Source organism: Amblyraja radiata, chromosome 33 (assembly GCF_010909765.2).
Source record: "Amblyraja radiata isolate CabotCenter1 chromosome 33, sAmbRad1.1.pri, whole genome shotgun sequence".
Taxonomy (NCBI): Eukaryota; Metazoa; Chordata; class Chondrichthyes; order Rajiformes; family Rajidae; genus Amblyraja; species Amblyraja radiata.
The window spans coordinates 10,956,860-10,979,971 of record NC_045988.1 but is presented as its reverse complement, the minus strand read 5'-3'; the positions used below and the strand labels follow the sequence as shown (position 1 = coordinate 10,979,971).

The following is a 23,112-nucleotide window of genomic DNA, read 5'->3' as shown; positions in this document are numbered from 1 at the left end:
AAAATATTCTAGCTAACACTCAATTATAATCTTATTATTGGAAGATGGCATTGACAAATGATTAAAATCGAGCAATTGGAGAATAAGGAATCATAACTGATGTGTAGGAAGCAAGATGTTGGTTTAAACCAAAGACAGACTTGAAATACTGGAGTAACTCAGCGGGACAGGCAACATCTCTGGAGAGAAGGAATGGGTGACGTTTCGGGTCGAGACCCTTCTTCAGACTCAGTGTCTATCATGACGGATGTGTTGGGTAACCTGTGGTGGAGGCACAGGGGCAGGGCAGTGGAGGAGGGAATGCATTGAAATAGAGTTAGTGACAGGAGTACTGTTGTTGGACTGTGGAAACACAACATGTTAAAGCCAACACAGATACCAACGAACACCACGATATTAGCAACAGTCTGAGATCATCGCAGCACAGTCATACCTTTGGCGTGCTTCCACATGACCTTAGGAGGAGGATAACCATCCACTGAACAGTTAAGAACTCCAGATTTCCCATAGATCCCATCCTGGTTATTAGGCTGCACCACAAAACGAGGAGGAACTGGAACACAGAAAGAATGGTTTCATAAATTCAAATATCTTCCAACAATGAATGAACATGAGGGGCATTCGGAAAACTACCGGGTGTTGTCAAGGGAAAGATGAAGTACATTGGTCAAAACGATTTCTTTAACTTTTATCTTCATTTCTCTTGGGCACGCTGCATTGACAAGAGAAATAGCTGCTGCCACATAATGGACTGCGAGACACTGTAGTAACATTTTTATTAATGGAGCTACAGCACAGCGAGCTAAATGTTTTATCAGTGGCTCAGCTGGTTGCTCCATTCTTTCTGAGTCATACAACTGGTGTGTTCAAGACCCACCACAGGCATTCAGCCTACTGAGCACACCAAGCTTCCAACACCCATTTGCACTAATCCCGTTATCATTTTCCCCACATTCCCATGGAGGAAATGTTACTGTGACCAACCTGCACTTTTTTTTAATTGATGTGGGAGGAAACCAGAGCGCCCGATGGGAAACCTAAATGGTCACACAGTGAGAACATGCACACAAAACTGCACAAAAGCAGCACCAGTGGTCAGATTAAACCTGGGTCTCTAGACGTGAGGCAGAAGCTCTACTAGTTGATATCATCAAAGACCCACACGGCCTTGTTCATGCTCACTTCTCCCTGTTACCATCCGGAAGTAGGTACAAGAGTCTGAGAACTGTTACTTCCCCATAGAACCACCTACTTCCACATAATAATAATAATAATAATAATAATAATAATAATAATAATAATAATAATAATAATAATAATAATAATAATAATAATAATATATTTTATTGTCATTGCACGTCAGTGCAACGAGATTTAGTATGCAGCTCCAACCGATGAAAAAGAAAAGTAAAATAAATAAATAAGCTGTGTGTCGTGACCATCCGAGGGAGACAGTCCAGGGGGGGTGGGGGGCACTCAGCAGGGCCGGTTCAGAGCCGCTATAGCTCTTGGAATAAAGCTGTTTCTGAGTCTGGAGGTTCGGGCGCAGAAGGCCTTGTAACGTCTGCCAGAGGGAAGTAGTTCAAACAGTCCGTTACAGGGGTGTGATGAGTCTTTAGATAGATAGATAGATAGATATAATTTATTGCCACACAACCAGGGTTGGTGGAAATTTGGGTTGTCAGCAGCAGTACAATAATAAAGAACACACAATAAAACTGTAACACAAACATCCACCACAGCATTCATCACTGTGGTGGAAGGCACAAAAATTTGCCCAGTCCTCCTCCATTTCCCCCCCGTGTACAGGACCAGAGTCCAGTCAGTCCAGGATCGGCTCTTCCTCACCGGAGGCCGCGGCTTTAGATTGTTGTAGGCTGCAGACCGGCGGTCGAGATTTAAAGTCCCCGCCGCAGCCAGAAGCACCGTAGACTGCAGGGCCGGCGGTCGAAGCTCCCCTCCAGGGGTGATGGTAAGTCCATGCCGCACCCGCGGTAGAAGTTGGCTGCGTGCCGGCAGTGATGGCTTCTTCTTCCCCCGGGTCCCCCACGAGGGGTGCCGGGCTGTAGACGCCGCACCAGCTGGAGCTCTGCAGACCGCGGCTTCAGGCTGCGACTTCAGGCTGCCGGCTGCCCCGGGCCAGCGAAACAGAGCGCTCCCCTCCAGCGAGCCCCAGCGAGGGTCGCCCGCTCCACGCCGAGAGTCCACGCTGCGCCCGCCGCTGAAGCCCCGGGCGTGTCTCCGGGAAAGGCCGCGTCGATCCTTGATGTTAGGCCACGGGGGAGGCGACCTGGAAAAAGTCGCCTCTCCATGGAGGAGGCGACCGAAGCGGTTTCCCCCTTACCCCCCCCACACCACCCCCCACACAAAACACACGAAGAAACACAAAATACACACTTTAAAACATACTAAAAAATTTTAAAAAGCTGGAAAAACTGACGCGCTGCTGACATGGCTGCACACAGAGGAGCGCCCCCTACAGAACTCGGGGGGCTTATGGATGCTGAGGGCCTTCCTGAGGCACCGTGTGTGGTTGATGCCCTCCAAGGCTGGTAGCTCTGTCCCAATGATCCTCTGCGCTCTGTGGACGACGCGCTGGAGAGCTCTCCTCTCCGCCTCCGTGCAGCTGCGATACCACACAGAGATGCCATGCGTTAATATGCTCTCTGTGGTGCAGCGGTAGAACGTTGTCAGCAGCTGTTGGGGCAGACCAGTCTTTTTTAATGTCCTCAGGAAGAACAGTCGTTGCTGTGCCTTCTTGACCAGCACAGCGGTGTTGGTGGACCGTGTGAGGACCTCTGAAATGTGAGTGCCCAGAAACTTAACGCTGGATACTCTCTCCACACTTTCCCCGTAAATGGAGATTGGGGCGTATTCTCCATTATGGGACCTCCTGAAGTCAATAATCAGCTCCTTGGTCTTGGAGGTGTTTAGTGACAAGTTGTTACGTGTGCACCAGTCCGCCAGGTTCTGCACCTCCGCCCTGTATGTTGTTTCATCACCGTTGGTGATCAGCCCAATCACTGTTGTGTCGTCTGCAAACTTCACGATGGTGTTGGTGTCGAATGCAGGGACACAGTCGTGAGTGAAGACGGAGTAGAGCATGGGGCTTAGTACACAGCCCTGTGGTGTGCCGGTGCTCAGGGTGATAGTGGAGGACAGGTGCGGGCCCAGTCTCACTGCCTGCGGTCGCTCCGTCAGAAAGCAAGAACAGCTTCTTCCCATTTACAATCACGTTACTTCCCCATAGATCCCCATACTTCCACATATAAGAACAGCTTCTTCCCATTGACCATCAGGTTCTTGAATAACCCTAACTGAAACCCTGCCTCAGCAGTGAACAACTACAGTCTTTGCGTTACTGTGGCTGCTCCACATACTTCAGATGTTGCACTATTACGGTCTGGTTTACTTTGTGTAAATAATAATTTATTGTGATTTTCTTTGCGTCCAATGTGCCTCTAAAACTGCAGCAAGTTCTGGTTCATATTCGGTGCATATGGGGAATAAACTCATGACTCTTTTCCCTTACCAGTCGCACAGTGGGCCGACCTATGACATGAATTAGATGAAAGCAAAGTGTTGTCCTGGCCAATGGTCACTACAGAATCACCAGTTAACATAAATCTTCACCTTGCCATGTTCTCAGGGAAATATGACTTCTTGACCAAAATAGCTGCCTATTTGGATTTTTAGTTTTTAGTTTTAGAGATACAGTGTGGAAACAGGCCCTTCGACCCACCATGTCCGTGCCGACCAGCAATCCACACACACTAACACTATCCTGCACACACTAGGGACAATTTACAATTTACCAAGCCAATTAACCTACAAACCTGTACGTCTTTGGAGTGTGGGAGGAAACCAGAGATCCCGGGGAAAACCCAGTAGATCACGGGGTGAACGTACAAACTCCGTACAGACAGCAACTATCGTCAGGGTTGAACCCGGGTCTCTGGCGCTGTAAAGCAGCAACTCTACTGCTGTGCCACCGTGACATTGAAAGATCCCATTAATAATCATTTAATGCACAACTAATTAGGATGTGTTTTGGATGCAAAGCTGAAAGATCATTTGAACAATTTCCCAATTAAAATGTCTTGTCCTTACTCGATGGACCCTTTGATTCTGCTGTGTGGGGATGTCTATGCTCAAGACTATCTTGGTCTGTGCTCTTTTTTATTTGTATGGCTGTATGGTGACCACAAATTTCACTGCACCAATTGGTACATGTGACAATAAATGTCTCTTGTCTTGTCTCTTGTCACCCCAAAACCCCCTTGGTCTCAATTGCTTTCGGCGCCTCTGCAAGAACTCAGTAGATATCCAGGACGTCGGCCGAGGATGGTAAACAAAGACACGTCACGTGGGGAAAGGCACGGGGAAGACTCACCTCGTACAATGAGCCGCCGCTCCCGCATGATGGTGGCGGCCTCGTTACTGGCGATGCAGGTGTAGTTGCCGTTGTGCTTGAGGGAGATGCTGGAGATCTTCAGGGAGCTCATGAATTCTTTGGTTTCGATGGTGACCCCGGAGCCAGAGAGTATGGCCTGGCCATCCTTCCTCCAAGTGATGTGGATGGGCATGTCTCCCGACGACACCACGCAGGGGATGTAGAGCAGTTGACCGATCGACGCCGGTGGGAAGTCAAAGGGCTGGATCAGCGGGGGAACTGGAAGTAAATTGTCGTTCATTGTTTGGTGGGTGAAGAGCAAGAAATATTTGACTGCATTTGTAAACCTTAAGGGCCTGTCCCACTTACACGACCTTTACAGGCAGGTGACTGCTGGAACCCGTGATAGGTCGCCGAAATTTTCAACTCTTTGGAGACCTCTCACGACCATAGGAGACCTTTGGAGACCATAGGAGGCCTCTCACGACCATACAGGCGAGCCCTGGCGACATGTCGCGGGTGACCTCCCCATTTAGCTGGAAACGTGACTACATCATAAACTGGCAGAGTGAGAGCAAAGGGGAACCTGGGCCCTTGTTGGACAAGGGGACTAACAAGAGGTCTCCAAAGAGTCGTAGCGTCTTTCTGGTCGCCGCTGATTTTTCAACATGTTGAAAATTTCGGAGACCTATCGTGGGTGCCGGCAGTCGCCTGTAAAGGTGGCGTAAGTGGGACAGGCCCTTTAATCACTTCACTATGAGGGGTAAGTTTACCACAACTGTCAACTTGACATTACTACAGTTTAACATGAAAAGGTGATCAGCTGCTAACTTAAATCCTCAGGAATCCAAGCCCAAAGTCAATGAAGGGTGAAAGGTTTATCTGAAGTAAAGGGTGACATGAATCCTAGACAGGTCCACCAAAAGATCTCATCTGTAAGTGATCAGCAATATAACTTTGCCACGGGATTTACCACCGTCGGTAAATTCCTTCTCCCATTCCTTCTCTCCAGAGATGCTGCCTGTCCCGCTGTGTTACTCCAGCATTTTGTGTCTATCTTTACCATCATTGACTTGATGAACTTTATTAAGGTGGCCACTGAGAAGTTAGTTTTATTCTGTGAGAAATACTGGAATCTCTGCTATCGGATGTGACCCGAGCTTCCAATCACTCTCACTTTTCCCTCCACCCTACTCCCACTCTGACCTCTTTGCCTTCGACCTCCTGCACGGGTCCCATGTAGATCAATGTAAACTCAAGGGACCGCATCTAATTTTTCATAAATTCCAGTCTCTCAAACGATTCAGTCAGTCTAGCTGAAATGTACTAAATGTTTGGGGTGCAAGGTTCTCTCTGGTGTTTTGGGGTTCACGGCTTTGTAAAGGCCAAGCCTTGGACATGTCCCACTCACAAACAGTGGGCAAAGCAATCTTTAGAGATACGGACATAGTGTAGAAACTGGCCCTTCGGTCCACCGAGTCCGCACGCACCAGTGATCGTTCCCTACACGACCACTATCCTACACACCAGGGACAAAGTACAATTTTTATACCAAAGCCAATTAACCTGCAAACTTGTACGTCTTTGGATTGTGGGAGGAAACTGGGGCACCCGGCGAAAACCCACGCGGTCACAGGGAGAACGTACAAACCTCGTAGACAACGCGCAAAGTCAGGATCGAACCCAGGTCTCTGACGCTGTGAGGCAGCAACTCTGCCTCTGTGCCACTGTGCCCCCCCTTTCTGGAGATCACAGTCCCTTTAACAAACTCTGCGGCTGTGTTGCAGAGTATCTTTAACAGACTGCAGGATCTGCCAAGTTCCACTCGATCATAAGATCCAAGATTGTCAGAGCAGATGCAAACAGGTTTGTTTGTAAGGGGCTGTTTTTAAATCTCTGAAGCTCTCCTGGGGTATCTGTGCCTTCCCGAAGTATTGAAGTATTACACCCCCACATTTGAGCAGCAAATCCTCCGGAGTCACAAGCCCCGCTCTAGTGTAGTATAATCAGAATGTAATCACAACAAGGCTTGGAAACGCAACGGCTCCGTCTGAACACACAGCTCTCTGCATAGCCCTGAATAATTAATGTGAGCAACATGCATTTTAGATGTTCTCTTGAGCACTTAAAAACGATGCGTCTTATTTCTTGGGCAAAGCATTCAAAGGCACTGCAGTAACACTGGAGGAGATCAGTCTTGCACAGGTTACAAACATTAATACCTTGTCGACATTTTGAAGCCATGTTTTGCGTGTAAGAAGAATCTCGATTTTTATGTTGCAATTAAATTGCATTCGTTCTCACATTATTTTTGCCCTTTCTCTTTGACTGACATAATGCATTTATTTAAAGAGGGTTTCCTTTGAAGCTTGGGAAATTTAATTAACCTTTCACCAGTGACACAGAATTCATTTGGCTTGTCATTCACCGGGAAAGAAAAAGAGAGGCCCCAGAACTATTGCAGGTTGCCCATGTTCTTCTGGGATGGAGAATCTCACGGCCTCACCTGTTTCTTTTGACTCTTTACCTCCCCATTTAGCGGGAAACGTGACTGCATCATAAACTGGCAGAGTGAGAGCAAAGGGGAACCTGGGCCCTTGTTGGACAAGGGGACTAATGCCCCTGTCCCACTTAGGAAACCTGAATGGAAACCTCTGGAGACTTTGTGCCCCACCCAAGGTTTGTGTGCGGTTCCCGGAGGTTCCCGGAGGTTTTTGTCAGTCTCCCTACCTGCTTCCACTACCTGCAACCTCCGGCAACCACCTGTAACCTCCGGGAACCGCACGGAAAACCTTGGGTGGGGCGCAAAGTCTCCAGAGGTTTCCGAACGGGTTTCCTAAGTGGGACAGGGGCATAACTGCAGTAAAAGATTTGAGTAGGAAACAGAGCATGTTTCACACTCCTGGTGACGGTCTGTCACTACATGGTGATAGCCGCTGCAGGCTTCCACACAAAATGTGCTATTGGGCAAAGAAATGAAAGAATGAAGAAATAATACTCTACCCGGCTAAATCAAATTCTTTACCCAATTGGATTCCAAACACACTCTACACTCTCATTACTATTTCATACGTTCTAGGAGCAGAATAAGGCCATTCGCCCCTTCAAGTCCACTCCGCCATTCAATCATAGATTTGCCATGACGCTATAATGGCCCTTTCTAGAGCCAGATCCCATTTGCACTTTCATTCCTGGGAATGCAGTCCATCCATCAAGTGAGATGCCAGTGTGCTTTTATTGTACGTCCACACCTTACTTTCTCTACGTAAATCATTCTACTCCGGTTTATCTCCACAACTCGTTCTCTGTACGTTTCCACTTACACCTCCAACTATTCGACTGCATTTCCCTAGTGCCCTACTCCATTTCTATGTCTTCAACTCTGTATTGTACTTTCACTGGTAAGTGCTTTGAATTGAATGGAATGGTGTCTAAAGGGCCTGTCCCACTGTAAGAGTTCACCCAAGAGCTCTCCCGAGTTAAAATCAAATCAAACTCGTGGTAAGCACGTAGAATGTACGTAGCGAGTACGTCAGAGCTCGGGATGTCTCTTAGCGGCTTGTAACGCTAACGGCAGGTACTCGGGAAACGCGGTAAGCTCGTGAAGACTCGTGAGGATTTTTCAACATGTTGAAAAATGTCCACGAGAGCCCCGAGAACCTACAAGCGGCTATTACCGTAATTCTCCGAGTTCGAATTAGGGGAAACTCGGGAGAGCTTTTGAATTAGCTCATACAGTGGGACGGGCCCATTAGTTTGAAGGTTGCAGACAACAGACCATTGAAGGGGAAATCAGCCATGATCACATTTAATGGCGGTGCTGGCTTGAAGGGCCGAATGACCTATTCCTGCACCTATTGTCTATTGTCAATGAATTTGCTGCCTCTCGATGAATTAGATAGTAGCCTGCCAACAGCGAAGGAATGGTTGGCATGAAGTGATGGGGCAGTGCCAAAGCTTCAAGTACTTTGTTGCAGAGTGTTGTGTTGACTGGACTCCACGGTTCACCTCGGTCAAAAACCAATCCTGCCCAAAGTGAACAGAGTCCTGGTGCAACTTTGCTCTTCACTCCAGGCACTTGCATGATCTCACAGTTGACAGCAGTATATAAACCCTGCTTGTAACAGTGTCGACACGAGACTGCACTGGGTTTCCCAGGGTTGAAATGTCAACGCTTAAAGGTGAGGTGAGAGGGGTCATGCGGGACAAGGTTTTTTTTTACACAGAGATTGGTAGGTGTCTTGAAAGTGGGGTGATGGTGGAAGCAGGTTCAAGAGTTGGGGTTTAGGAAGTTTTTAGATAGGCACGGGAATGGAGGAGATTAGTTTAATTTCGTATCATGTTCAGGACATTGTGGTATGAAGGGCCTGTTCCTGTGCTGCCCTGTTCTATGTTCAATGCACTCAAGGACACTGTCAGAGCCAGGAAACACATCAAAAACACTAATCATTGACCTTGCTTGTAGTCTATCTCCACGGTCACCCTATTATGACTGAAGGGAGGTGCAGGAGTAGTGGGGCAAGGGAGTGGAGCAGGGCAGGGAGGTGGACAGGAGGGTTGGGGAGGCAGCAGAAGCTTTCATATACAATGGCTGTTCTCCCGGTGGCTCAGCACTTCAACTCCCCCTCCCATTCCCAATCCGACCTCTCTGTCCTGGGTCTCCTCCATTGCCAGAGTGAGCAACAGCGGAAATTGGAGGAACAGCAACTCATATTCCGTCTGGGGACCTTGCGTCCGTATGGCATTAACATTGAATTCTCCCAAGTTTGCTAGTCCTTGCTGTCTCCTCCCCTTTCTTAACCCTCTAGCTGTCTCCTCCCACCCTCCCATCCGCCCGCCCTCGGGCTCCTCCTCCTCCTCCCCTTTTCCTTCTTTCTCCCCCCCCACCCCCCATCAGTCTGAAGAAGGGTTTCGGCCCGAAACGTCGCCTATTTCCTTCGCTCCATAGATGCTGCTGCACCCGCTGAGTTTCCCCAGCAATTTTGTGTACCCCCGGCTGTTAAACACTGATGCCTTCTGTGCATCAGCCATGTGCAGCCATCACTGTCCCGCGCCCCTCAGCCGTACCTTTCACTGCGATGTGGACCCTCTGGCTGATGGAGTGTTGTTGCTGGACTAGCACACTGCAGACGTACTCCCCTTCATCCATCCCCTTCTGCACATCCATGAGCTTCAAGGTACCGTTCTCGAACACGGCCTGCCTGTGATTGTCAGGAAGCAATATTGAGTCTTTGTACCATTTGATGGAGTAGTAGGGATATCCAATGACCCGGCAGTTAACGAAGGTATCTCTCCCGGCAATGGCAGTGATGTTTTTCATGGAGCGAATACTCGGGGAGCCTGTGAAAAGGATTCCTGCATTAAAACACCACAGTGACATTTATCACACTACTCCTGCTACCAACCAAATGACTACGATGGTCTCAAGCCATGGCCTACCCTTTACCACTGGTCTTCAAAACAGCCACAGGGCATTGTGGAGTTTCAATTAAAAAAAACAACATTTTGAACATTTGTGAAATCATTTTTGCTTTAATTGTGGACTTTGCTCTGTTTAAAGTCCACCTGAAAATTCTGGCTCGCCATTCGCAACCATGCTGCTGGAGGAGGTAGTTGAGGCAGGTACTTTTGCAACGTTTAAGAAACATTGAAACAGGTACATGGATAGGATAGGTTTAGAGGGATATGGGCCAAAACGCAGGCGAGTGGGACTAGTGTAGGTGGGGCATGTTGGTCGGCGTGGGCAAGTTGGGCGTAAGGGCCTGTTTCCACGATGTATAACTCTATGACTCTGTAACACTTAGAAGAACGAGCACCAGATGCATCATCTGTACATTTCAATGCAAACCACACACTCTGCACTTGTGGCCGTGCAAAAGAATTTCACTGCGTTGTGCCCACGTGACAATAAAGAACCGTTGAACCGTTGAACCATTGGACCATCTGTGGAGGGAAATGGACAGTCAATGTTTCTGGCCAAGACCCTTCCTCTGGAGTGAGAGAGTGGAGGGGAGATAGCCAATATGAAGAGGTAGGTGAATCTGATAACCACTGGCTGAGAAAACCTAGTCATTGGCACTGACACAATACACTAACCTCTCCCACTTCATACTTACCTCACCTCCAGAGACACAATGAACAATGGGCCCTCCTTTAATTGGGGACCCACCTAAAGAACACAGCCTAAACGTTGCCAATTTGGTGGAGCAGATAGATATTTGTTAATAATTGTCTGGACAAAACAAATGATGGGAAAGGAAGACGGGGAATATCATTCCACTCAACCCAAGAGGTTCTGGATCAGGGTGATGTGACTCCTGATCTCCATGAAAGGCTTTAACGTTAGGAGGTGCCTCATTAGATGCAGTGGAGGAACTTTGGTCCCTCCTGGTCCTGGTGAGCCCATTGTTTCTTTGTTCATCTGTTTCTCTCAAAAAACCATCAAAAAGCTTCAGGGAAATTTGGCCCGTCATTTTATCTCAGCTGGCAGGTTCGAGGTATTAATTAGACGAGGGATTAACTTGCAATTCTCAGGAATGCAATTACCCTTGAAGCTTACTAGATAGTGATCCCCAAACATCCTTGAAGTAATCACACTTTGCAGTCCTGTAGTCAAGAGAGAAAAAAGATATAATTTGCAAAAGGCATTTAAACTGGAAGTCCTCTTCAAGCGCCAAAATAGGATGCTGTCTCTTTAAATGTATTGCTTGTTAAAAAGTCTCGGGTATAATTGTTTGCAATAAACTGTGAAGAAGTCTGAGAAGGGGGAGCCAGGCGTGAAATGTAGGCGACATTTAAAAAAAAACTAAAAGATCATACTGGCTGTTTTTTTTTGTTGCTTTGGTTTGTCAAATGTGATTTGAAAAAAAAATCAGGCCCAAAGCTAATGCGGAAACATAAAGCTTTCTCTCAAGCACCTGCCATCCTAGAATGTGCTTCAACAGGGGATCTGTCTGTAAGACCTCAGAGGAGGGTTGGAAGAAAGCACAAAAACTCCAGGATTTACTTATTTTAATGATTAAATCTCTGAGAGAAAGCTACACTATAGGTGCTCCCCTGGGTCTCCGACCGTTGCGGTTCCACCCACGTGCTTTCAGTCGCAGTTTGCGAATGATGTGCAAAGCTTCAAGCCTCACTGACACTTCAGCCTCATTGTTTCTTTGGCTGGGGCGAATGAAGGAGCTGGTGCTAGGCCTTGCCGTCCTGCTTCAGGCTTCACATGAACAAGGGAGCAGCGTAAAAGACCGTCCTTTCCAACATCAACGAACAGAAATATAGGAGGGCAGGACAGGGGGAACATCTCATGTTGCTGGGAATGTTTTAGTTTTGAGAAAGCAGCATGGAAACAAGCCCTTTGGCCAACCAAGTCCTTACCGACCATCGATCACAAATTCACACTTGTTGTATACTCTCTCACTTGTGTATCCTCTCCCTACACAGTTTAAAGAAGTCAATTAACCTACAAACCTGCACATCTTTGGGATGTAGGAAGAAACTGGAACACCCTGAGAAAACCCACATGTTCACAGGGAGAATGTTCTCCATCCCCTTGTTGTCCTTTAATTTATCCCCCACGTCCCCATTCCCGCCTACATACCATCCCTCCCTCTGGTTTTTATGATCAGATTTCACCGCCTTCAGCTCTTTGTCTTCTCCACTTATCACCTCCTGCTTTTGCCACCCTTCGCTTCCCCACAAGATGCACCTGCCAACCCCTCTTTACCTGGATCTACCGATCACTGGCCAGCTCCTGCCCCATATCTTCCCCCCCAACTCTTTCTGCCAGTTATCTTTCCTCTACTCTGGATTTGAAGAAGGTCCTAACCTGAAACCATTTCCCTTCACAGAGGCTGCCTGACCTGCTCGGCACCGCCCTATGTTTTTTCCATCACCAGAACAATTTTGGATCCAGTCTGCCAACACACCTTGGATGCCATAATCCCATGAGCCCAAACCTGGACCAGCCTACTGTGGGGGACTTTGCCAAAAGCAAGGTGGACATGAAGCTGAGGTCAATAGGAGTGTGGTGGGACAGAAGCTATCCTGGAGACACTGACTGAGGAGCTATCACGCTATTCCTCCTGTGTCCGAAAAAACGACGAACAAAACTAACTAAAAACTGGAAAAAAATGAATTAAACGGACGGCTGCTGGTTAGCAAGATGGCTCCTCCTCCAGTGTTATAACAGGTAAGTTGCAACTGCAGTCGATAGTGTTCAAGAGGACACAACCCACAAGACTTCCTGCCTATGGGAGGTCCACGATCGGATGCCATTGTGCATGGTTCCCCGGTGGTAGGTCGGTATGGAGAATTGGAGTTGAGGAGGCAAAAAGGAGAAAATGCCAGAGTCTCGAAAGAATGAGAGGAAGATAATGAACGACAATCAATGACGGAAATATATCGGCCTGATGATCCTTTTAGGAAGGAAATCCAACGGAGATCGAAAAGCTACAAGTAAGTGCTTGGAATAAAACATTAGGTTAACATAACAGACTTAACAAAAGAAGATATTCCTATCTGATATTGAAAAGTAGACAGGCACCTCTTACGTTTATTCGCGCTTGGTACTCGGCGCTGCCGACCAGGTTCCGCGCGGCACAGCGGTAAACGCCTCCATCTCTGATCTGCGGGTTGGTGACGTTCATGTGGCTGATGGTGGTGCCGTCCGTCATGGTGTACTGGTTGGTCCGGTGCCCGCTGTCTCTGGTGATCAGCTCGTCGTCCAGCGTCCAGGAGAGGGTGGGGGGAGGAGCGCCCTTCGCCGCGCACATGAGCGAAAACTGCTCGCCCGGATTCACCACCTTCTCGCTGAAGGACGAGATAATCCGAGGCGTTCCGTCTGGGAAATGGAGAGAGAGAAAGAATGGAGAAAGGGGACATTAGCAGGCAAGGAGTGAATTTGGGGAGGGGGGTCGTGAAGGGGGGGGGGGGGGGGGCAGCCAACTTCATCACCCTGGCCAGGCTCTCATTTCACCCCAACCATCTGGAAGACCAATGTAGGAAGGAACTGCACCGAAGGTAAACACAAAATACTAGGGTACGTCAGCAGGACAAGCCTCATCTCTGGAGACAAGGAATGGATTGAGAGCCAAAACGTCACCCACTCTTTCTCTCCAGAGCTGCTGCCTGTCCCGCTGAGTTACTCCAGCATTTTGTGTCTATCATCAGGAAGAAGGTCTAGGAGCCTGAAAACCATGACCACCAGGTTCAAGAATAGCTTCTTGCCAACAGCTGTCTTGAACACTACACAATAACCTATGAACCACAGACTGCCTTTGGTTGCACAAAGGACTTTGGGTTTTCTTGCACTAGTTATGGGGTTATTAATTTATTGATTTTTTTTGCTAATTACATATTATCCATGTATATTGTGTTTAAATAGGACTGTTATGCTGCTGGAAGTAAGAATGTCATTGTTCCATTGTCTAAATCCATTAGGCAATAGGCAATAGGTGCAGGAGTAGACCATTCGGCCCTTCGTGCCAGCACCGCCATTCAATGTGATCATGGCTGATCATCCCCAATCAGTACCCCATTCCTCCCTTCTCCACATATCCCCTGACTCCATATTAGGTTCCATAAACATTGTACGAGCATAATGTCTACCAAGCTCTTCCCAATTTGAGGTGGTACAGCAGAAGCAGACTGGATCATGTCTTTAACATTCATATTGTCAGCATTTACATCTTTTGTATTTGATTTGCATCAAAGCTGATCTTGTTTTGGTTAAAAGCTAATTATTTGACCTAGATTTTAAAAAGTCCAATGTTTAAAATAGAGCAGAAAATATATATTAGCCAATGTCTAAGTGTAAATTTCACTTGCACTTCTTTCTACTCCATTTGAAGTCCAAGATGTGATCTCCTCTACACTGGAGAAACCAAATGCAGATTGGATGACAGTTTTTGCAGAACTCCCCTGTTTAGACTGAATATCAGCTCCATTTACCAGTATTCGTTTAAATGATGATAGTGGCATTGAAATCTTGGCCTGGCTTTGCTCAGAGCAGAGAACTCACCATGCACCATTGTGAAATCTCGTGGCCGTGATTTTCAAAGCACTCACCCTCTAAGACAATTATGGAGAAGTCCTGTGCCGTCTGAGACTTCCTGGTGGCAAAGCACTGGTAGGCCCCTGAGTGACTCTTCTGTGCAGATGTGATAAGGAGGGTTTCGTTGTTGATTCCTCGAATGGAAATGTAATTGTCGGGAACAACAAGCTCGGTGTCTCGGTACCACCTGATGACGTACTCGGGGGAGCCCGTCACGCTGCACGAGAGGATGACTGTGCTGCCGATTCCAGTTTTCAGCTTCTTTGGAGTCACTGTCACTCTCAGTGGATCTGCAAATGTGATACAGAAATAGTGGTTGAAGAGGGTGGCACAGTGTCACAGGACCTTACAGCATCGGAGATCCAGAGAGCCCCTGACTATGGGCGCTGTCTGTATGGAGTGTGTGAGATCTCTCTATGACCGCATGGGTTTGCTGGTGCTCCGGTTTCCTCCCACACTCCAAAGACATGCACGTTTGGTGGTTAATTGCCTTCTGTAAAAATTGTAAAGATTGCCCATAGCGTGTAGGAATCAAAGCTGAGATAACATAGTGGTAATGTTATCTATGTCTATTGTCAGAAGTAGTACAAGGGCCTGCTTCCACGCTGTGTCTCTGAAATTAAAACTAAAACTACAAGGAGGAAACCACTACATTGGCAAAATACAGTAAAATGCAAATAAGAGATTATGAAATATCAGAATGAGGTGAGTTTAATTTGGCATCATGCTTGGCAGACATTGTGGGCCAAATGGCCTGTTCCTGTGATCTACTTTTCTAAGTGCCATGCTCCATGTTTTAAGTAAATGGCTTTTGCATGAAAGTCCTCCCCACTGATTTCTACACTGTTGTTCCACTTTTGCTTGCTTTATGCCCAATGTCGGAGGCAATGGATGGAATAGATTTGCAGCTCTTACCCTCAAGATGCCACAGAAAATACAAGGAAGTGTTGCAGCCAAATACTCTAAGCTGTCACAACTGACAAATGGGATGAACCTCTAGTTAATCAGTTGTCAATGATCTTGGTTGCAAGTGGAATGTTGGCCACGTCACCTGGGAGAACTGCTCCTAATATATACCAGTAGGAATTTTTAGATCCACCTGGATATGTCAATGAATTAATGTCTTATATGGACGATGGTGCTCAACAATGCACTGACGTTATCAGTCCAAACGTAGGTCCTGGAACAGACACGATTCTCCCTCAGGGGGAAATGAGTCCAGTCAGCACATTCAATGGGCATTAAAAGAGTTTTATTATTAAATATACTTCCACCGTATTTTAAGAAACTGAGTTCTTGCAGCCAATTCAAATACACATGGCAACTTGATGTTTGAGAAGGAACTGCAGATGCTGGAAAATCGAAGGTACACAAAAATGTTGGAGAAACTCAGCGGGTGCAGCAGCATCTATGGAGCAAAGGAAATAGGCAACGTTTCGGGCCGAAACCCTTCTTCAGAACCCATACTAATCAAGAATCTGTCTATCTCTGCCTTTAAAATATCCATTGACTTGGCCTCCACAGCCTTCTGTGGCCAAGAGTAATAGGTGGGAGAATCCTCAGATCATGCTGTCAATCACAGGTAACTCCTGGACCCACAATGACATGAAATATCACCTTATCCAAGTCTTAACAATAGTGGTCTCAAGATTGGTCTTTCAGCACAAGGTTTGGGCAGCTCGCATCTCATCTACAATGTGCAACCAAGAAAACACTTCACACCACATGAATGTCCAAATTTCTTACCCCTAAAGGACATAGAGGAAGCAGAAGTGTTTTAGGACAATCCACCACTGCTATCAACTATTTCTAATTAATCCAACTCAACTTCCTAGCTGCTGAATGGGAATTGAGTCCACGTCTCTGGATCAGGAACAAGACCTCTCTAAAGCGGTGCATTCATTTAACCACTGGACACTGTACTCTATGATTCGCATCTTTAGTTTGCTGATCTGACAAAGGTAGTTCTGTTCCTAAGAAACTGTGTTATAGCAGGTTCGGGACCAGAGAGTTTCAAACTCGCAATAACTAAGTTATTTTCAACGCTGGATTTTCATAAATGTCTTTTCATTAATAATACATTCACTGTTGTTACTGCATGGTGAAAATACTAAAAGCTGCATGTTACATTGTTTAATCGAGTATTATTGCACAAGTGACACAAGAAACAGTTGCTTGTTAATTTCAATAGCCACCTGTGGTTAAAGTAGTAACTGTGTTCCTTAGGGATAATGTTGTCTGACTACTGTATAGGAGTTACATAGAAACAGTTTTTATTTGTCTCCTATGCTGTTTAAATCCAAGACAGATTTTTTTTTGATTTTGTCGATTTCCAAAGTAACTTTTAAGTGGTTCTCTGGTTTCTGCAATAAAACACATTTTATTGCAGAACTACCTGTACTCCATATGAAAAGTTAGTGTAACATTAGCTAATATGTTCTATTCCTTTATCTATCCAATGAATGGCACAGTGGCGCAGCGGTAGAGTTGCTGCCTCACAGCCCCAGAGATCCGGGTTTGATCTGCAGTCTATTAAAGATATTCTGCAACATGGCTGCAGGTTGTTAAAGGGATTCTGATCTCCAGAAAGGGGCAGCACAGTGGCACAGAGGTAGAGTTGCTGCCTCACAGCGTCAGAGAGGCGGGTTTGATCCTGACTACGGTTGCTGTCTGTGTGGAGTTTGTACGTTCTCCCTGTGACCGTGTGGTTTTTCACTGGGTGCTCTGATTTCCTCCCGCACTACAAAGACGCGCTGGATTGTCGATTAATTGGCTTCTGTAAATTGTAAATTCTCCCTAGTGTAGGATAGTGTACAGGATTGCTGGTCCACCTGGATTCGGTGGGCTGAAGGGCCTCTTTCAATTTGGTTTCTTTAAATTAAACTAAACTAAATTATTACGATGGCGCCAGTGTGTAACATCCACTCTCTCAGGTGTCAGAGAGGCACCGTTGTGAGTTTTCCATTGTGAAAGGGCCACATTCCAGTTCCATGGTGCATCACCGAAATCTGGAGGTATTGCCATGACAGCCCAGTCATGATACTGGCTGTTCCAAGGTGCTCAATGTGATGATGGTGCCCTGTGCTGACACCGTAGCAGTAGAACGCCTTTACTTAAACATTTATCTTATCCACATTGCATTGTATTCTGCTCCAGCAACTGGTCACCCCATTCTCCTGTTGAACTGGTAGAATAATGGTGGGAAGTTGCCAAGCTTGCCTTCATCAGATGGGGCATTGAATACTAGGGCTGAGATGCTATGTTACAAAGCATTGATGAGACTGCACCTGGAATACTCTGTGCACATCTCTTCATCAGACTATGGGAAGGATGTGATTAAGCTCAAGAGGGAGCAGAGAAGATCCTCAAGGATGTTACCAGGACTGGAAGATGAGGTGTGAGGAGAGACTGGATAAGTTAGGACTGTTTTCCCTAGAGCCCAGGGGATCATATAAAAGTTTATAAAAATAATGAAAGGCAGAGATATGAAAGATTGCAGAAACCAGGAACAGCAAAAAAAAAAAGACACAGAATTCTGTCGCAACTCAGATGGATTGTAAGTAGATCCGAGGGGAGTCTAAAATTGGAGAACATTTGCTGAAGGTGAAAGGGAAAAGATCTAAAGGGGGTGTAAGAGGCATGTTTCACACGCAGAGAGTGGTGGCTATATGGAACGAGCTGCCAGAGAAAGTGGGAGAGACGGGTACAACTGCAATGTTTAAAAGACAGTTTCACAAGTACCTGGGAAGAGAGGTTCAGAGGAATATGAGGCAAATGGGACTAATTCAGGAAGGCAACTTTGATGGCAAGTTGGGTCAAAGGGTCTGGTTCCATGCTCTAAAGCACCATGAATCCAGCTATAACTCTTCCATCTCAGATGTTAGTATCGCTCAGCCATGAGAACAATGATAATGAGATCCTTCACTTGAGTTTGCCAGGTGCTCTTATTCGTGGTATCGACCCCTCCCTCCCGCTGCTAATTCCCAAATAGACAATAGACAATAGGTGCAGGAGCAGGCCATTTGGCCCTTCGAGCCAGCCAACAATGATCATTCAATGTGATCATGGCTGATCATCCCCAATCAGTACCCCGTTCCTGCCTTCTCCCCAAATCTCAGGAACGAAAAGAGCACGTGATCTAACGCTGGACTTCCCAAATGAACTTACCCTCTCCCGTTCTTCACCACTCCCTACAGATGCTGACACGATGCTCTTGGTCGCATCTTAAGAAAGACTTGACTTGCACCAACCTCACTGACACCAAAAACAACAAAATAGACACTCGGGACAAAAACAGGTTTCAGAAATATACAATACTGTGACAAGGAGAGGCAGAATTACAGAGAGTTGAGTGGTGACAGAGAAAGGATGACAAGTAGACATTTGGTGAAAAAAAACATTGGATTCAGCCCATCCAAATGTCTGCTGTTTCTAGTACAAAGCTCAGTGGAAATGCTTCAACCACCTCCGGCCAAGGGAAAAACACTTCAGATGGGTTCATTCCTCCTTCCTTTCTTTGACTGTCTTACATAATTGAAAGGGGAAGTACAAAAAACAGATGTTTCCAGGGCTTAGAGGGAGAGGAGTGCCTGCCAGTGTAGAAACAGATACTTTAAACAAGTACCCCATACATATGGCCTTCAAATGCTCTTGTTTGTGAAAATATAACAGGATAGTTTGATAGATATATTTAAAGTTTTACTGTTGACTGGAACACATTAAGACATGTGTCAATGCATGCATTTACACATTGCACTTGCATCTAGGTACATATTATATTTGAGCTGGCACGTACTCCATGAAAATGCATCACCCTGGTGGGTTTATTTGTGAGCTCACTGCATTTCAATAGAAACCCAGAATGCTCTTACCTATTACGTTAATGATTCCATTAACCTCCGCTGAGCCAAATGTGTTGGTCACCTCACAGATGTAGTTCCCACTGTCCTCCACGCGCAAGTTGTTGATCGTCAAGCCTGTAATGCGTTTGGTCCATCTGCCGACTACTGGCAAAGGCCTGTTATCTTTCACCCAGCGGATCATTGGGTTTGGGTAACCTGAAGCAATGCAAGGAAGCTCCAAAGTTTGCCTGGTTTTAACTTCTCTGGACTGAAAACTGTCCAAGACTGTAGGCGCTGATTCCATAGGATCTGTGGAGGAAAAACATGTGGGATTTTGAGCCTTGATTCTGGTAAGGAGCCTCCTTGACTTCTCCAATTTCAGGTAGTCCTTGCTTTCTCCTTCCTTCCCGTCCCCTTTGCAGCTTCCCCACAGCCCACTGTCTCCGCCTCTTCCTTTCTTCTCCCCCCCCCCCCCCCCCCCCCACCCCCACATCAGTCTGAAGAAGGGTCTCGACCCGAAACGTCACCTATTCCTTCGCTCCTTAGATGCTGCCTCACCCGCTGAGTTGCTCCAGCATTTTTATCCACCTTCGCATGGCATCAATGTCATTGACACTTGGCAATGAAGGAAAGAAAGATGATAGAAAAATATGGAAGGAGAAAATGGAACGAGGAATGGAAGGGAAATGGTGCAGGCAGTAAAAGGAAGAAAAATTAAGGGAAGGAAAGAAAATTATGGGAGAAAAGATGATTTAAATCACTGCAAACAACAAAAGATAGAATACAGCAAAAAAGTAAGGAAATTACAACAAGATTGTCTAATAAACTGATCATAAGAGGCACACTTGGATGAAATTTAGATGTGGCATAGTCTCAATCTGTCATAAAAGATAGACACAAATTGGTGGAGTAACTCAGTGGGTCAGGCAGCATCTCTGGAGAAAAAGGACAGATGACATTTTGGCTCGGAACTCTTCTTCAGACAAAACCCTTCTTCACATAAAACGTTCGGTGTTCTTTCTCATTTCCACTTTATTCAACCTACTCCTTGTGCTGAAGGTTATTAATGTCAATTCTAACCCTTAATTTGTTTCCTTCCCGAAGTATTCCAGTGGGTGTCATTGTGCAACTAAATAACGGCGGTGGTAGCAATCAGTGTTAAAGAACTATCAGAGAAGATTAGCATTGTGATGCAGTTAACATTCCTTCCTTCCAGAAGTTAGAATAAGATATCTTCTCTTTCAGAGAGTCATAAATCTTTGGACTTCTCTTTAAAATGCGGTGGAAGGCGAGTGTTGGAATATTTGCGAGTGTGGGGTGAAAGGTTATCGTGTGTAGATGGGCGTTTGGAATTGAAGTTACCATCAGATCAGCCTTGTTCTTATTAAATGGCAACAAAACCTTGAGGATCCAAGTGGCCAATCTTCAACCTAAAACATGCTTTTATTTCCCTCGCATTTAAGTTCTGATGCGAAGTCATTAACCTGAAAAATTCAGGAAGTCATAGGGTCATACAGCATGTAAACAGGCCCTTTGGCCCAACGTGTCCATGCCGACCAAGCTGCCCCATCCAAGCCAGTCTCATTTGCCCACCGCTGGGCCACACTCCTCTAAACCTTTCCGATCCATGTACCTGCCCAAATGTCTTTTAAATGTTGTAATTGTGCATGCCTTAAATACTTCCTCTGGTATCTCGTTCTATATACCCACCACCCTCTGCGTGAAAAAGATGCCCCCTAGGTTCCTATTATACCTTTCTCCTCTCACCTTAAACCTAGGTCCTCTGGTTCTTGATTTCCCCGACCCTGGGAAAAAGTACAATGTGCGTCACCCTATCTCTTCCCCTGATACATTAGTTCTGTTTTCCCTTTGCACAGACTTGCTGGTTATTTCCAGATTGTTCTTGTTTTTAGAACAGGTTGGAAAATTTTGCAAAATATTTCATTGCAACTGACAGAGAAAATCAAAACATCCCAGCAGAAAACATTCAGTACAGACCATATGTTTGGCTCTTTGAACAGGGTAGCATTGCGAACCAAAATAAACATGCTTTATATAAGTGTACTTTTTACTTCATCATTCACATGATGCTATTGTCACTGGCAAGAGCAGCATTTGTTGGCCAGGATTAACTTTCTCTGAACTGAATGACCTGTGGGGCCGTTTCAAAGGACAACTAAGAGGCAACTACAGTACATCAAGCATTCTTCATGGGCTGGACTGGATAGGGATAGACTATTTCTTTCACTAAAGGACACTGGTAAGCAAACAGCATCTCACCATTGCCAATAATTACATTTCACTCCTGAATTTATTTAGATTCACATAATTGCTCAACCACAACGGTGGGATTTAAATCCACATCTCAAATCAATAATTTAAGTCTCTGATCGCTGGCCTAGTAAATTAACCACAATGTTGCAGAGTAGAATTGAATTAATTGAAGGCACAGATTCAACTTGGAGAGAATAACATGGTGCCCGTCACAGAGATGTTGATGTATACTGGACCGGGCTGGGAATTAAACAAGTCACACTCTAGATCAAGGATGAAATAACATTGGCGATAAGAGAAGATGTAATGAGAGGTAAACAGGCAGTACAGACTTCATGGCTTGAACTACCTGTAATCAACAACAGAGAATCTAAAACTGGTGCAGGCTGTGTATACATCTGATTGAAGACCCTGTGAAATGGTGGACTAAGGTTGGACAAGCATTCGTCTTCAAAAAGATTAAGACAATACAGACTGCAGGTGCTGGAAACACAAGGAACTGCAGATGCTGCAATCTTGAGTAATACATAAAGTACTGGAGTAACTCAGTGGTATCAGCCAGTGACGCCTGACGCCTTTCCTCCTAAGATGCTTTCTGGTCCACTAAGTTACTTCAGCACTGTGTTTTACTGCAGGTGCTAGAATCTGGAACAAAAGGAGATGCTGGAAGAACTCAGCAAGTCAAGCAGGCTCCATGGTGTATAAGGTGTATATTGATGTTCTGGGCCAAGACCCTGCATCAGGTCTATATCCTCAGGAGGAGCTTTTACTGTGAGACAAGCATTGCTTAATAGAAGTTTGGAACCTCCTTCCACAAAGGGCATTTAATTATTGGTCACGTTTATTTTATATCTGGAATTGATAGATTTCTAGCAAGCCTAGGTATTAAGAAAAATGGGGGAAAAGATCACCTTTAATTCCATTGAATGGCGGAACAGAGTAGAGATACTTAATAGTTGAATCCCATTCAATGTTCTGTTTAATCCCACTTTCCCAATTATTCCCATACCCTTGATGCCATTTGTCCATATGGATGCACGATCCCATTTTGAGCATTACGACTGAATCTGCTTCCGTCATCTTTTTCCGAGATGCATCCCAGCTCTCAGTGCATGCCACATGGAAATACTCACCCATTCAGTGTGCCCCCAGGAAACGTAGACAGTGAACTCAAGTCTGTATCTTTCAGGTACCTACTCTCTTGTCACAGAATAGTGAAGGAGAGGAGAAATGTGACTGAGCATAAGTAAAAGGCACATTTTTAATTAAAGTTGTGCTTTGAATATTCATTTTGCAAGCTGGATTTTTATTACAGCAATAATCCTGGCAGCTTTATTTTTTTTTTTTACCAGAAGATTAGTGCTTATTTCACTGTTTGAACAGCAAACTCTAAATCTGCCCACACCTCAGGAAGAACTTTAATTGTGTTTCTCGATCTGGGTAAATGATAGCATTTGGCAGGACACTTACAAGAAAATCATTAGGTTACATCACCAAAGAAGAGCTCCTTTCTTTAGCCATCCATTTCAATTATTGGACAGAAAAAGGCCGGC

At 45.8% G+C, this 23,112-nt stretch overlaps 1 protein-coding gene across 2 annotated transcripts in view; it reads right to left on the bottom strand.

Annotated features, from left to right (window-relative positions):
• The window catches only part of dscaml1 (DS cell adhesion molecule like 1), a 488,801-nt gene that overhangs the window by 160,410 nt on the left and 305,279 nt on the right, over positions 1 to 23,112 (bottom strand). The window contains exons 5-10 of one of the 2 annotated variants that reach the window (XM_033049745.1): positions 19,316 to 19,594; positions 14,459 to 14,734; positions 12,936 to 13,232; positions 9,461 to 9,733; positions 4,394 to 4,672; positions 434 to 553 (exon numbers count right to left, since the gene is read on the bottom strand). In XM_033049745.1, coding sequence (XP_032905636.1) covers positions 434 to 553; positions 4,394 to 4,672; positions 9,461 to 9,733; positions 12,936 to 13,232; positions 14,459 to 14,734; positions 19,316 to 19,594 — 1,524 coding nt within the window. Of the gene's footprint in view, positions 1 to 433; positions 554 to 4,393; positions 4,673 to 9,460; positions 9,734 to 12,935; positions 13,233 to 14,458; positions 14,735 to 19,315; positions 19,595 to 23,112 lie in introns of those variants that run through there. The other variant, XM_033049746.1, reaches the window with a different exon arrangement.